This window comes from Drosophila guanche, unplaced genomic scaffold (assembly GCF_900245975.1).
Source record: "Drosophila guanche unplaced genomic scaffold, DGUA_6, whole genome shotgun sequence".
Classification (NCBI taxonomy): Eukaryota; Metazoa; Arthropoda; class Insecta; order Diptera; family Drosophilidae; genus Drosophila; species Drosophila guanche.
In genome coordinates, this window is record NW_022995750.1 from 503,948 (window position 1) to 517,312 (window position 13,365).

General features: G+C 44.3%; 4 protein-coding genes across 4 annotated transcripts; 2 read left to right on the plus strand and 2 right to left on the minus strand.

Annotated features, from left to right (window-relative positions):
* Positions 1 to 358: 358 nt before the first annotated feature.
* Positions 359 to 2,170, minus strand: LOC117586347 (transmembrane protein 256 homolog). Its single transcript, XM_034276363.1, has 3 exons — positions 1,949 to 2,170; positions 1,592 to 1,891; positions 359 to 712 (listed from the first exon to the last, which is right to left on the minus strand). Exons 1-3 carry the CDS (start codon positions 2,033 to 2,035, stop codon positions 569 to 571), a joined length of 531 nt encoding a protein of 176 aa, XP_034132254.1. The 5' UTR covers positions 2,036 to 2,170; the 3' UTR covers positions 359 to 568.
* A 133-nt stretch (positions 2,171 to 2,303) lies between these two features.
* Positions 2,304 to 4,086, plus strand: LOC117586343 (venom serine carboxypeptidase). The gene is made up of 2 exons (XM_034276358.1): positions 2,304 to 2,446; positions 2,510 to 4,086. The coding sequence occupies exon 2, from the start codon at positions 2,544 to 2,546 to the stop codon at positions 3,987 to 3,989; it is 1,446 nt and encodes a 481-aa protein (XP_034132249.1). The 5' UTR covers positions 2,304 to 2,446; positions 2,510 to 2,543; the 3' UTR covers positions 3,990 to 4,086.
* Positions 4,007 to 4,860, minus strand: LOC117586346 (rRNA methyltransferase 2, mitochondrial). Its single transcript, XM_034276362.1, has one exon. The coding sequence runs from the start codon at positions 4,834 to 4,836 to the stop codon at positions 4,084 to 4,086; it is 753 nt and encodes a 250-aa protein (XP_034132253.1). The 5' UTR covers positions 4,837 to 4,860; the 3' UTR covers positions 4,007 to 4,083.
* Positions 4,861 to 5,726: 866 nt separating this feature from the next.
* On the plus strand, positions 5,727 to 13,168 carry LOC117586338 (serine/threonine-protein kinase/endoribonuclease IRE1). The gene is made up of 7 exons (XM_034276333.1): positions 5,727 to 6,113; positions 6,268 to 6,382; positions 9,272 to 9,715; positions 9,778 to 10,000; positions 10,060 to 11,335; positions 11,395 to 11,559; positions 11,621 to 13,168. Exons 1-7 carry the CDS (start codon positions 5,865 to 5,867, stop codon positions 12,506 to 12,508), a joined length of 3,360 nt encoding a protein of 1,119 aa, XP_034132224.1. The 5' UTR covers positions 5,727 to 5,864; the 3' UTR covers positions 12,509 to 13,168.
* The last annotated feature ends 197 nt before the right edge of the window (positions 13,169 to 13,365 follow it).

A 13,365-nucleotide genomic window follows, 5' to 3' on the forward strand; every position in this document is an offset into this window, starting at 1 on the left:
ACAAAAGAAAAACTTTGTGCATTTCCGACCTTCAAAAGGTCGCATTGCATTTGTATTATGTGTTCCAGTAAACAGTAAAAATAACGACAATAACTAAACAAAAAAATGATAAAAAGAGAGAAATTCTATGAAAATGTTACGCCTAGTATTAACATACATGTATATGTGTGTGTTTTTTATAGTAATTTATTAATGTGTGCAGGTATACAATAAATGTAACAAATTTCTGTTTGTTTTTACTCCTTTTTTGTTTGAATTTTATGTTTTTTTAATTTTGTTTCTAGAACTATTGCATTTCGTATACATATATACTAAGAAATTTAAACGCATTTAACACACAAAAACAGAAACAAAGAAGTATCTTCCATTAGATGCAAGGCCTCCTAGAGATTTATTTGTGTAATCCTATATGGTAGTATATATATATATATAAATATATTAATTATAGAACTTCAGCGAAAAAGAATTCATTCTGCAGCAGGCTTTAGCTTTAGCTTTAGATTTTACGTTGCCTATAGCTTACAAATTAAGCTTAGCCCCATACAAATAGATGCGAGCAGCCAGTCTCCTACATGATAAGCGTCAGCCAAGCGGCCATCAGACAGAAGCCACCCACAGTGGCATAGGCCTGGAAACGCTTCTCGCCCGTCAATGCACGATAGTACATGCAGCCGCTGAAGAGCAGTGTGCCAGTGGTCATCAGTGAGCCAGTCTACGAGAGAGAGGATATATCATATATCAGAATTAGTCATAGTTGTTTAGAACCTAAGATTACGATAGATGAGGCAGTCGATTGTGTGCATATTTTGATGTTAGCTTTAGTTGTTGGCTTTAAAAAACCCCAAAGAACAAACGAGAAGAGCCTGCAAATGGGCTTGGGCTTCTCCTACATTTTACTTATCAAATAAGGCTGATGATAAACCACATCCAAAAAGAAAACGTAAATGAAGTAACCCCAAATAATATTATGAAGAATGGACGATGCCTTTTTGGTACACAATTTTTAAAAGAAAAGAAAAGTTAAAAATCAATTGTAAATCTCCATATTCCTCTTCCTGAGACCCATATCAGCTAATGAAATGAACCTGCATCCATATCACATGAATTAAACACCCCAAAACAAACAAGAAAATGGTATTGAAAATTACTTTGTAAGCTGCAATTAGTGGTTGTTGAACAATTTAGCTTTAGCTTTGGAAAACATTTCATATACAAACACACAATATACATAAATATAGTATATATATATATACTCATTATATATAGAATCGATGGATGGATGGCAAACGCTTAGCATTAACTATATGTGGTTTGTTCATAGCTCAAAGAAATAGGTTTTTGTAACCTGACAAAAATGAATCAATCAGCGCACTAGAAAGTCAATTATGAGAGATTATCAAAATTGGATCAGTCGAGTTTTTGAGATAGATTTCCATTCATTTTGTCATTCGATAAACGTAACGCGAGTTGTTGTAAATTCCGTTCAGAAATCGTAAACTTTACACACAAACAGAATTACCGAAAAGCTTTATGAATAAACCAAAAACAGAAACTTTCTATTCGGGGGGATTCCCTCTAGCATGGGACTTACCAATAAGGGGTAGTGCACGAGAGGCATGGCCATCATGGCAAACGAGTGCAAAAAGTGTATGCGATTGGCGACATCAGCAAAGGCCTGCGAGTCCTGCTGCTCCTTGGGGTCCTTGATGTCCCGCAAAACGTACTTGCAGTAGGCGCCCATGAAGATGGCCGAGGCGCCGCCCAAGCCGGCCAAGCGAACAAAGTGGTAATGGCTGCCGGCCAATCCATGCAGCGAGCCAGTCGGAAACTGATTCATCACCGGGCGCATGGTCTGCGTCTCCTTTGGCACCAACTGTTTCGGTCGCAGCCCCTGCAAGAACCAACGGTAAAAGGTATCACTGGAGCAATGGAATGGAGGGATAATTACAATTGCGCGGAAGATAGCCGATCCGGAAGATATGACCGCCTTGCTCACTGGATTGCTGAGCGTTATGTAGTCCAAGGTGTCCATCATTGTTTGTTGTTTTTAATATCTGCCCTACGACGCCGCACAATTGCCGAAATTTACAGCAGAACTTTTGACGCTGAGATGACAAGTGTTGGAAAGCGAGCTGTTCTACTCCATTGAAATTTTGTTGATCAAAGTTAAGTTATGTTTCCCCTCCCCAGAGGATCATTGTATATTGCCCATACACAAACGGAACGGGTTGCTTGTTGGTAAAACTTTTAAACAGGTTAAATTAACTAAAAAATATATGGTCGGGCAGTCTAGTCTGCACACTAGTCCCGCTTCCATTGCTTGGCATTTGTGCCCAGCTGCGGTCACACTTTAAATTCAACTCGTTTTTTATATTTTTGCCGGTTTTCACCGCAAAATAAAAAATAAATAGGAAAGTACTGATTATACTTGCTTATCAGTGGAGTGGTGAGTGGGCTGGGGGCGTTCAAGAGCCAAACAAAGCATTTATTGTCAACTATTGTCTTCCAGTTCTTGGGTAGCAGAGCACGCAACAACAGCAACAATGAAAACTGCAACTCATTGCGCAGTTTTGATTTTCGTCGCGATTATCGCAGCCTGCAGTGCAGCCGACGGAGGGGAACGCCCCTATAGACGTAGCTTCATCAACCCGTATCCACGTTACAAATTCTACGAGGATGGCGTCGATCCCGGCGAGCCGCTGTTCCTCACTCCCCTCATCCACAATTCGTCCATGCCCAGGGAGCAGGTGCAGAAGTTGGCCCGTGTTGTGGGCTCGCAGTATCATGGCGTGGAGAGCTATGCGGGATATCTGACGGTGGATAAGGGATTCAATTCGAACATGTTCTTTTGGTACTTCCCCGCGGAGCAGGATGCTGATTATGCCCCAGTAGTGTTGTGGCTTCAGGGCGGTCCCGGGGCCTCGTCCCTCTTCGGGCTGTTCACGGAGAACGGGCCGCTGGAGCTGGATGCCCATAGCAAGCTGCAGAAACGCAACTACACCTGGAGCAAGACGCACAATCTGATCTACATTGACAATCCGGTGGGCACGGGTTTCAGCTTCACGGACAAGGACGAGGGCTATGCTAAAAACGAAAAGGATGTCGGTCGCAATCTGCACGAGGCTGTTATGCAGCTGTACGAGCTTTTCCAGTGGAGCAACTCAAGTGGCTTTTGGGTCACTGGTGAGTCCTATGCTGGAAAATATGTCCCAGCGCTGGCGTATCACATCCACAAGGTGCAGAATGCCATCGAGACGCGCGTCTATGTGCCGCTAAAGGGCGTGGCCATCGGCAACGGGCTGTCGGATCCACTGAATCAGCTCAAGTACGGCGACTATCTCTATCAACTTGGCCTCATCGACGACAATGGCCTGCAGAGCTTCCATGCTGCCGAGGAAAAGGGTGCCTCCTGTATCAAGAACCACGACATGGAGTGCGCCTTCAATGTGTTCGATTCCCTCATCAACGGAGACCTCACCAATGGCTCGCTCTTTAGCAATCTCACGGGCTACAATTGGTACTACAACTACCTGAAGACGCACGACAATTCGAGCGAGAATCTGGGAAAATTCCTGCAGGCCGGTGAAACGCGTCGCTCCATTCATGTGGGCAACAAGCCCTTCCACGATCTCGATAAGGAAAACAAGGTGGAGCTGCACCTGAAGCTCGACGTGATGGATAGTGTGGCCCCCTGGATAGCCGAACTGCTGGCCCACTACACGGTGTGCATCTACAGCGGCCAGCTGGACATCATTGTCGCCTATCCGCTGACCCGCAACTACCTCAATCATTTGAAATTCCCAGGCTCCAATCGGTACAGAGTGGCCCCACGCGAGATTTGGCGCATTCACGGAGAGGTGGCTGGTTATGTGAAACACGCCGGCCATCTGGTGGAGATAATGGTGCGCAATGCCGGCCACATGGCTCCACACGATCAGCCCAAGTGGCTCTACGAGATGATCACCCATCTCACGCACTACAAGCATTAGCTTTACTCAGTCCGAGATTACTTAAAATTTGATTTTTAATCGAATTCTATATTTGTTCTATACTTGATATTATCTTAAATAAATCATCTTGAGTTTACGACGCTGCCGTCGCTCCTTTGTATCCGCGTGCTACGAGGAAATGCTCGGCGGAGTCACCCCGACTGGCGCGTGGCTTCACCCGCTTCACCTTCTCGTAGAACCTTAGCATATCCCGCTCCAGCTTGGGCACATCGCCATTGTCCCACACTTTGACCACCAGATTGGCCTGCGGTGCGGACATGGCCAGGGCGAATCGCAGCACCTCGTAGCAGAGATTTGTGATGCTCTCCTGGTCCAGCATCCGTACGCCTGTCGCGTTGGGCGCCATGTCGGAGAGGACACAGTTGACCTGCCGTCCAGCCAGTGCTTCTCTAAGACATTGCTGTGCCAGCGGCGTGGTGAAGTCCATGCCGCCGTATATTGTGGCACCCGGCACGGCATGAAAATGCAACAGGTCGATGCTGAAAACTGATCCGACGGGCGTTCGCTCCTGTTTACCATGGGCATTGGTGCGCTCCACGGCCATTTGCGTCCAGCTTCCAGGGGCTGCTCCACAGTCCAGGACAGTGTCACCCGGCTTCAGGATTTTGTATTTGTCGTCAATTTCCAGCAGCTTAAAGGCGCTCCGGCAGCGATAGTTCATCATACGCGCCTTCTCCACGTAGGGATCGGCCAGCTGCCTTGTCAGCCACTCTTGCGAGCTCTTGCTCTTACCCTTGAGGTTGCGCGGCTGCTGTTTGGCATATTTTCCTACAATATCCGTTTGAAATAGGCGTTTATATAAATAATTACTCAAAATTGGCCGCATTGTGTAATGTATCGATACGGAGCGGCCTATCGATAGTGAACAAAAATTCAAGCTACTTGGTTTATACGAAGATCAATTTTCCAAATCTCTTCGTAAACAGTTGTCAAAAGGTGGTGTGAAAATATAAAATATTATTAATGCACATGGAAATTGGTTGTACGGGATTTAAGTAAATTTATTGTCATATAAGGTCGTTTCATTTCTGTTAAATAGCAGTTTCATGATTTTTCATGCCTCGTATAAACATTGTCCCGATAGCCCGACAGGAGAGAAATGAAATGTATCGGTCATGATACAACTATATAAGGTGGGTTCGTCAGCTGCCTAATCGCTTCGTTTTCCCACCATTGGGGTTTAGTGCGTGTTTGGTTGTCGACTTGTGTGTTTACGAATTTTGTCGCAAATATTAACCCTAGATTGCGCAAAATATGATTTTTCAGTTTTTGCATCAAGAAAGTTACAAATTATTTTAGAATTAAGGGCCAAAAAACAATAAATATCTATTAAGAAACATATATAACGACCACTTTCAAGTGGTAAATTATTAAAAGAAAAACAAAATTTAAGCTCCCTTTCATGCAATGAGAAACTTTAAACCCCATGCCATCAAAGGGTTAATGAGCACACTCTTTTGTCTGTTTTTACTCACGCTTTTTTCGCAGAACCACTAACCAAATAGTATTTGACTTTGAGCGGTGACGTTTCGCTTGTAGGAAGTTGAGAGTCTACTATACCATTTGGTTAGTAGCAGAACCATTGCACTCGCACTTCTTGACAGCATTGTTAGTGGCGTCGTTTTGCCGACGGGACCACCTATATTATTGCATCATGGTATCGGTAAAACTATTGATCGTTTTGCAACTCTGTACAGACAGATGAGAGAAAGAGAGGAGCCATTCAACTCAATATTCTCAACAATGGCGAATGGAAATAGTGGTCTCAAGTGAATGTGAAATGAAAATAAAATGAGTAAATTAAGCCACTGCGAGTGCTGGAAGTGTTTATAAATTGAAATGAAATAAGTGGGCATGAAAATATGCCAGAGTTATACAACAAAAACTAATTGCAAGTGCAAAAGAAACACAAATATTGTACACGACCTTTCGCTCGCTCCCTCTCTGTCGCCAATCGTTGTTCCCTCGATGTCGTGCAAAATGAGATTCTGCGTTTTAGTTTGTAGCGTGTTATTTTTGCTTGCCAGCGGCTCGATTGCATCAGCTAATGCCGCCGTCGACTCGGCAGAAGTTGTGAGTGGCAGCAGCTCTGAAGAAAAGACGGTAAGAGGAGGGCGCAGACAAAAGGGCAGGCAGGCAGCCAAACAGCCAGTCAGCCGGGTGGTTTTTACGCATGTCCCACAAATGTCAATTAAATATTTCAACAAATTGTGTGTCATGTTGGTAATCAATTGAGTTTTAAACAAACTATCCGCAGGACTGCACGGACCTGGCCCGCGATGAGGAGGCCCTGATGGTGTTCTCCACTTTGGGTGGCGGTTTGACAGCCATCGATCCGATTACAAGTGAAATACGCTGGACAATAGCAGATGGTAATTACCCGCACACCACACACATTTCCATTCCCATTCCTATTCCCCATTTCCATACACATGTAAGACCGATGCCGACCCGTGCTCTATATTTTAGTTGTGGTTTGTGGCTTCCCCAAAACTTGCTACCCCATTTATGGGGCGTGCCGCTGTGTGTGGGAGACATGAAACACATGCCCCTGTGCACCATATGCACTGCACCGGCATGCGCCTTCCAAGAATTCCCATCAAATGCACTTTGGAATGCAATCTGTGCGAATTTCTGTGCAACATAAACATGCGTTTCGATGAGCTCATCGCTCTCGCCACCGCGGTTAAATCGGTAACAACACAAACAGATGGTGAAACGGGAGTACGAGAGAGTGATGTTGTTTCCTTCTCTAAAATTTCCCTCTCCTCTCTCGCTGTGTCTTTTGTGTTTGCTTGCTTTTGTGCTGTGCTTGTGACTGAATCTTGTGGACTGATAAGAGGTCGCACGTATATACGCAATCTAGACAGCCACACACAATTCCTTTCAATAAAGTTGCCAGCGCGATATCACCAGTTGCTGCTTATGTATACTCTACACCCCGTTTGTGGGTGTCTTTAGACTTTGAAGCGATTTGTCAGACAATTTGAATTATTTATCAGGCGTGACGTTGTGATTTTTAATGGTCTACAGGTTATAATGGCTGTTATAATCTTGCGGTCAAGCTCTAGAATTGTTTTTACCAGTATGTTCTACCAAATGGAGAGCTAAAGCATTTTCCAGAATTTAGAACTAGAACAAAGTGGAAATGTGAGTCATAGTCGGAGCGGATCGCAGGTTAAAGCGTGTTGACAGGTGTTTGTTGGGACAATTGGAGACGTACTTACCAACGAGTCGAATTGCAATATTATTGATTTGTTTAGTGTTGTAAAAGATAATTGAACAATCAATTTACACATTATTGCACTGAATTGCTAGGAATACTAGTGGAGAATCATCATACCAGGATTGCCTTGGGTCACGTTTATCGATAGCTAATTTCAATTTAAATTCAAAAAGTGCATTCAAAATTCGACCTTCTTTCTGTTTCCTTTTTTTATTGTTTTGATTCCCAGCTCTCTTAGTTTTCCTATTTATAGTAAACTTGGACTTTCTTTTGCGATTCCCTGTGCTAACATTTTCAATTAATAATGCTCTTAAAACTCATTCTGCTGGCCTCCCAATGCACAGTATTTGAGATATGCCTCCAAATAAATTCCCCAGACAATAATTTCTATCCTCCCAACACATGTGTTTTGGTTTTTGAGAAACGAACCAAAAAAGTCCACGCCCCGTAAAGATTGTTTTTATGCGATAACTTACTTGCGCATGGATGGATGGATGGGAGGTTTTGTATAATTAGAAATTTTCAATGCTGTCGCATGAATTCGGGTTCGGTGGTTCGGGGAACTGCAATCATCGACACATGTGGACGAGGCCTGGTGTGGCCTGACCTGAGGTTTCCAAAGTTAAAAAAATCACATCCGTATGCATTGAAGCCATTAATTTGTTTGTTTTGTACATACACATTAATTACTACGATTTGCCCAGCCATAACATAACAGATCTATATTTATGATAAATGTATTCCCGATATTTAGATGGGAATTCGTTTTATTCTTTCAATTCTATTACCTCATCACATGTCGGCGGAAACTTGTTTTTGTGGCGTCTTCTAGCGGTGGCAGCTAATTAGAATATATATGCTAATGAAAGTGCCCGGCAGGCCCGGAGTGGGTTAAATGACCTGCCCCAGAAATTGATTGTATTGGTAGGATCTATCCAACCCTCTTGTTCCACAGCCATGTGCATTCGGAGCTGGTAGTTGCTGGCTGTAATTAGTGATAAGAGCTGGCAATAGTAGAGGAACGAGTCAAATATTATGAAGTGCCTGGAAACGCGTAGTATATCAATATTTGGTGCTACTCAATTCGCTCTCTTTATCGCTGGCAGCAGTAGTCGCCATGCTTTAGCCATTTGCATTTGTCGTTGAAGTCGTTATTTGTTCGTTATTCATTCTGTTGGCCACAGCAGCGATAACATAGATTGCCAACAGGTTGACTGGCTGTTGGTGGAGTAAATAAGTAGTACGTACATCTATGGCATATATCATATTTGCGTGTGGTTCACAAAACAAAGATCTGACTGCCAGAAGAATGCATGTGGAATTGGTTGTTTAACCAACTGTGGTATTCCTCAAATTACGATCTGGGGGTTTTCAAGGGAAACAAAATGTATGTCGATGCATTAAAGGGTTATAGAATGTCTCTAGAATCTAGAGTTTTCAGTGGAAAGGGGTTCCTAAATGTTTTATGGCGTGGGTTCTGTTGGGTTCTCGTTGTCAACAGCCGTTTATTATATTGATTACACCTTCTGGCTATCCTCGCGTGTTTAAAGTTTATAATATAAATAAGGTAAGGGTTATCTGGTATGGAATCGATTTTCGACAGATTTTATTACAGCACCAAGCACTATTGATGGTAAAGCAAGTTGATAAGTGACTTGACGTTTCCCATTTGAGGGTACGACAAGAGGGAAGGTTTACATTTTTTGATTTACAATTATAAGTCAATTTATTCATTTGAAAAAATATGAAAGATTGTATATACGAAGATTAGTGTATTGTGATTCCCCGTTTTGACAATGTGAAGAAGATACGCGCAATCTTTGAGTATTTTAAATAGGAATTTATGAATAGTTTGCTCCTTGGCTAGTCCTTCAACTACTTTTGCTTTGCAATGAACTACATATATGCACTGCTTGTTTGATAACCTTCTTTATCGAGAACTCACTTAGTTGGAATACGAGAATCGATAAATCAATATTTAACTTTAATATCATTGATCAATCATTATTAATCACACAATTCTCACCAATTTCAGATCCCCCCATCGTAGCCGAGCCGCAGGAAAATCTCCAAGTGCCACACTTTCTGCCCGACCCGCGAGATGGCAGCATTTATCAGCTGGGCCAGATGGGCAGCCTCAAGAAGCTGCCCTACACCATTCCTCAGCTGGTGGCCAATGCCCCGTGTCGCTCCTCCGATGGCATACTGTACTCTGGCAAGAAGAGCGACACCTGGTACATGGTGGATCCCAAGACAGGGCGACGCGAGAAGGTCATGGGTTTTGGCGATGCCACAATGGATGGCAAGGAGGGGGAACAGATTGGCTGGGCCACCTCCCGGGCAATTTACTTGGGCAGGACACAGTACACGGTGATGATGTTCGATAGCTTGGCCAAGGATAAGAATGCCAAGCCATGGAATATCACATTTTATGACTACAATGCGCTCAGTGCACCGCCAGAGCTGGTCAAGGAGTATGGTGAGTGGAGCAGATAATCTCTAATTGTCATTCCTTTGCTAATAAATATCTTCTTTCCAAAGAGTACATTCATCTGACGACTACCACAAATGGACAGATCGTAACCCTAGATCGCAAACAGGGCAAATTCTTGTGGCAGCGAGATCTAAGCAGTCCCGTGGTGGCTGCCTTTCTGCTGGGACCCGATGGACTGCTCAGTGTGCCTTTTACCACGCTCTCGGATGAGGCCTATCAGGCGATACTCGAGGAATCCAAAACAGGGAATGTAAACACTGTGAAACTATTGTAAGCTCAGAAAAATCGTTTCTTTTTTAACTTTACTAAATCATTCTGTACTTTTACAGTCAATCGCTGTATGTGGGCGAGCATCAGAGCGGCTTGTATGCCCTTCCCTCGCTGGTGGATAAAAATACAGCGAGAATTTCCACCACACCACCAGTGAAACTACTCGATGGACCCGTTGGGGAGCAGAATAGCAACAAGGAAACGGATCCCAAGACCGTTTACATCAATGATGTGCTGCACGAGCATGCGGGCATCATGTTGGGACACTACAATATGCCCAATGAAGGGCATGCGAATCTACAGCTATCCCCCACGCCCGCAGGTGGCAAAGATGTCCAAAGTCTGGCGACCATCGACAACTACAACGATGGATATGGCCTGCTGGCCAACAATGAAAAGAATGCGGCGGATATTGGTGTGCAAACGGATCCTGAACTCGTCGAGATAGGCATTAATCAGCGGACAAACAGCAACACCATCAATCGCACCAAGACGATCATCCTGCAGAACAGCAACAAGGTGCAGGCATTCATCAATGAGTGGTTTATGGAGCATCCAAGCGGAAAGGTGCACCAGATATTGATTGTCATTGTGCTCGGAATGATTGCGCTGTTCTGGTACACCTGCAGCACGATGAGGGAGCTGCAGAAGCAGAGCGAGAATGGCTCCAAAACGCTGGCCATGACCGCAGAGAGCACAAACGGAAGCGGCAGCAAGGGGAGCAACAGCAGCAGCATCAGTGCCGAGGATTTGGTGGATCTGGGCAACGGACAGGTGCGTGTCGGCAAGATTAGCTTCAACTCAAACGAAGTGCTGGGTAAGGGCTGCGAGGGCACCTTTGTCTTTAAAGGCTCCTTCGAGGAGCGATCGGTGGCCGTCAAGCGACTCCTGCCCGAGTGCTTTACCTTTGCGGATCGCGAGGTGGCGTTGCTCCGTGAATCGGATGCCCACGAGAATGTTGTGCGCTATTTCTGCACCGAACAGGATCGTCAGTTCCGCTACATAGCCGTGGAGCTGTGTGCCGCCACGCTGCAGGACTACACCGAAGGCGATCGTTCGCTGGAGCTGCAGCATCACATTGATGTGTGGCAAGTGCTTGGCCAAGCAGCCTCCGGACTGAGTCATTTGCACTCACTGGACATTGTCCATCGGGATATTAAGCCACAGAATGTTCTGATCTCGCTGCCCGATGCCAGGGGCAAGGTGCGAGTAATGATCTCTGATTTTGGACTGTGCAAAAAGTTGAATTTCGGCAAGACAAGCTTCTCCCGCCGCTCGGGCGTTACGGGCACAGATGGTTGGATAGCACCCGAAATGATGAGGGCCCAAAGAACGGTTAGCTATGATTTAGATCTGCCTTTGGGTTATCTTCTGAAACATTTTGCATCTTACAGACCACCGCTGTGGATATCTTTTCGTTGGGCTGTGTCTACTATTATGTTCTCAGCGGAGGCCACCATGCCTTTGGGGACAATCTGAAGCGTCAGGCCAACATACTCTCCCATGAGTACAATCTGTCGAAGCTGCGCTCCGATGATGACAGCGATAATAGCAAGACGGTAAGCATAATGCTTTAACCTTTATTAGATCGTTTAATTAAACTGATCTTCCTTTTTGCAGGTTCTTGCAGAGCAACTCATTTCCGACATGATACACAAGGATCCACAGTCGCGTCCGCCTGCACGCTGCATTGGCAATCATCCTTTGTTTTGGGATGAGCCAAAGATGCTCTCCTTCCTGCAGGATGTGAGCGATCGCGTGGAGAAGCTGCAATTCCATGCAGAGCCTCTCAAATCGCTGGAGAAGAATGGCCGCATTGTGGTGTTGGATGATTGGAATGAGCATTTGGATCCCATGATCACCGATGATCTGCGCAAGTATCGCGGATATATGGGCGCCAGTGTAAGAGATCTGCTGCGTGCGCTGCGCAACAAGAAGCATCACTATCACGAGCTGACGCCAGCGGCCCAGGAAATGCTCGGCTGCATACCGCACGAGTTCACTAACTACTGGGTGGATCGCTTCCCGCAACTCATATCGCACGCCTATCACGCCTTCAGTATTTGCTCGAATGAACCCATCTTCAAGCCGTACTACAGTGCCGGCTATCACTTTTCGCGCCCATGGTACTTTGATGCCGACGACGCGCTGTTTCCCCTACTGATGCGGGATCCAAAGCCACTGCCGAAGATGGGCAGCCCCAAGAAGACGCCGCCATCTGCGGCCAGTCAACAGCTGCAGTTGCAGCAGCAGCAGCAATTGAAGCTGCGCAAGGGTTCGTACAACTTCCGCAAGGCTAGCGATGAACTGCCCCTTGCGGGCGTGGGACTGCAGCGTAACCTAGAGCTGGAAAAGTCTCTGGCGCTGGAAGGTGATCCAAAGCGTGATGTGTTTGCCAACTTCAAGTTCCGTCGCTCAAAAGCGTCGGCCAATCGCAGCAACTACAAGGACACGCAGGAGAAGGAGAAGTACGTGAGCTGGACTTTGCCGCCCACAACGCAGGACTAGGACACACAGATAAATCCATTTATTTATCATTTAGATGCAATAATTTATTAATTAATTAATATTTGTAGATATTTTTAGTTATATTTTGTGCAATTTGTGTACCACATGCAGAGAAAACTATTCCAAAACCAATTCCCTATAATTCAGTAGCAAAAAAAAAAGGATGAACTTATATATTTTGTATACCAGCAACGAACGCTAGATAGATGTTAACAGAGAGAGGAAAATGATAATGATATAGAAGATATAGCTGTATAGGGTGTATCCGCCATCTGTCGAATGCACGCAATTTAACTGTGATAATTTTTATTTTTCTGTTTTGCCCGAGTGCAAAGAAATGATCTAGACAAATACGCGTTGGAGTTTTATATTAGAAGATACTTAGATACTATATTTATGCAATAGTTAAGTGCCCTTACCCAACCCAAAGCCCCAGCTGTACTTCCAGTCAGGCCGCGATATCCCACACTCCCCTCCCGACCCCCTGACAAGCGGAATATTTAATTATAAAAATCACTTAGTATTAATGTTTGAGGTGAAGAAAAGAGAAAGAAAGAAAGGAGTAAGAGATCATTTTGATGCGAATTTTATCTGAATGCATTTTCTAGCAAGTCTTTAAATCTTAATCAAAAATTAAAAGAGAACTAAATAAAAATGTAACAAAAACTTGAAAAAACAATTTATTAATTATGCTATATAACACAATGGAGGTTCAACAATATTTTCTATTCATTTTCGTGATTGCGAATGAATGTTTTTTCCATATTTAACAAATTTCATAAATAATTCGATGCATTAACAATACAATTTTTTGTTTTAAATAATTTCTATACAAGAGATTTTGTTTCTTTGGAAGA

Bases quoted from the DNA above. Each gene is read 5' to 3' on its own strand.
- LOC117586343 (XM_034276358.1), top strand. From the start codon at position 2,544: ATGAAAACTGCAACTCATTGCGCAGTTTTGATTTTCGTCGCGATTATC.
- LOC117586338 (XM_034276333.1), top strand. From the start codon at position 5,865: ATGAAAATATGCCAGAGTTATACAACAAAAACTAATTGCAAGTGCAAA. The intron at 6,114-6,267 runs GTAAGAGGAGGG...AACTATCCGCAG, and splicing joins GCAGCTCTGAAGAAAAGACG to GACTGCACGGACCTGGCCCG. The intron at 9,716-9,777 runs GTGAGTGGAGCA...TTCTTTCCAAAG, and splicing joins AGAGCTGGTCAAGGAGTATG to AGTACATTCATCTGACGACT.
- LOC117586346 (XM_034276362.1), bottom strand. From the start codon at position 4,836: ATGCGGCCAATTTTGAGTAATTATTTATATAAACGCCTATTTCAAACG.
- LOC117586347 (XM_034276363.1), bottom strand. From the start codon at position 2,035: ATGATGGACACCTTGGACTACATAACGCTCAGCAATCCAGTGAGCAAG. The intron at 1,892-1,948 runs GTAATTATCCCT...TGGTTCTTGCAG, and splicing joins CGGCTATCTTCCGCGCAATT to GGGCTGCGACCGAAACAGTT. The intron at 713-1,591 runs GTAAGTCCCATG...TCTCTCTCGTAG, and splicing joins TCGTGCACTACCCCTTATTG to ACTGGCTCACTGATGACCAC.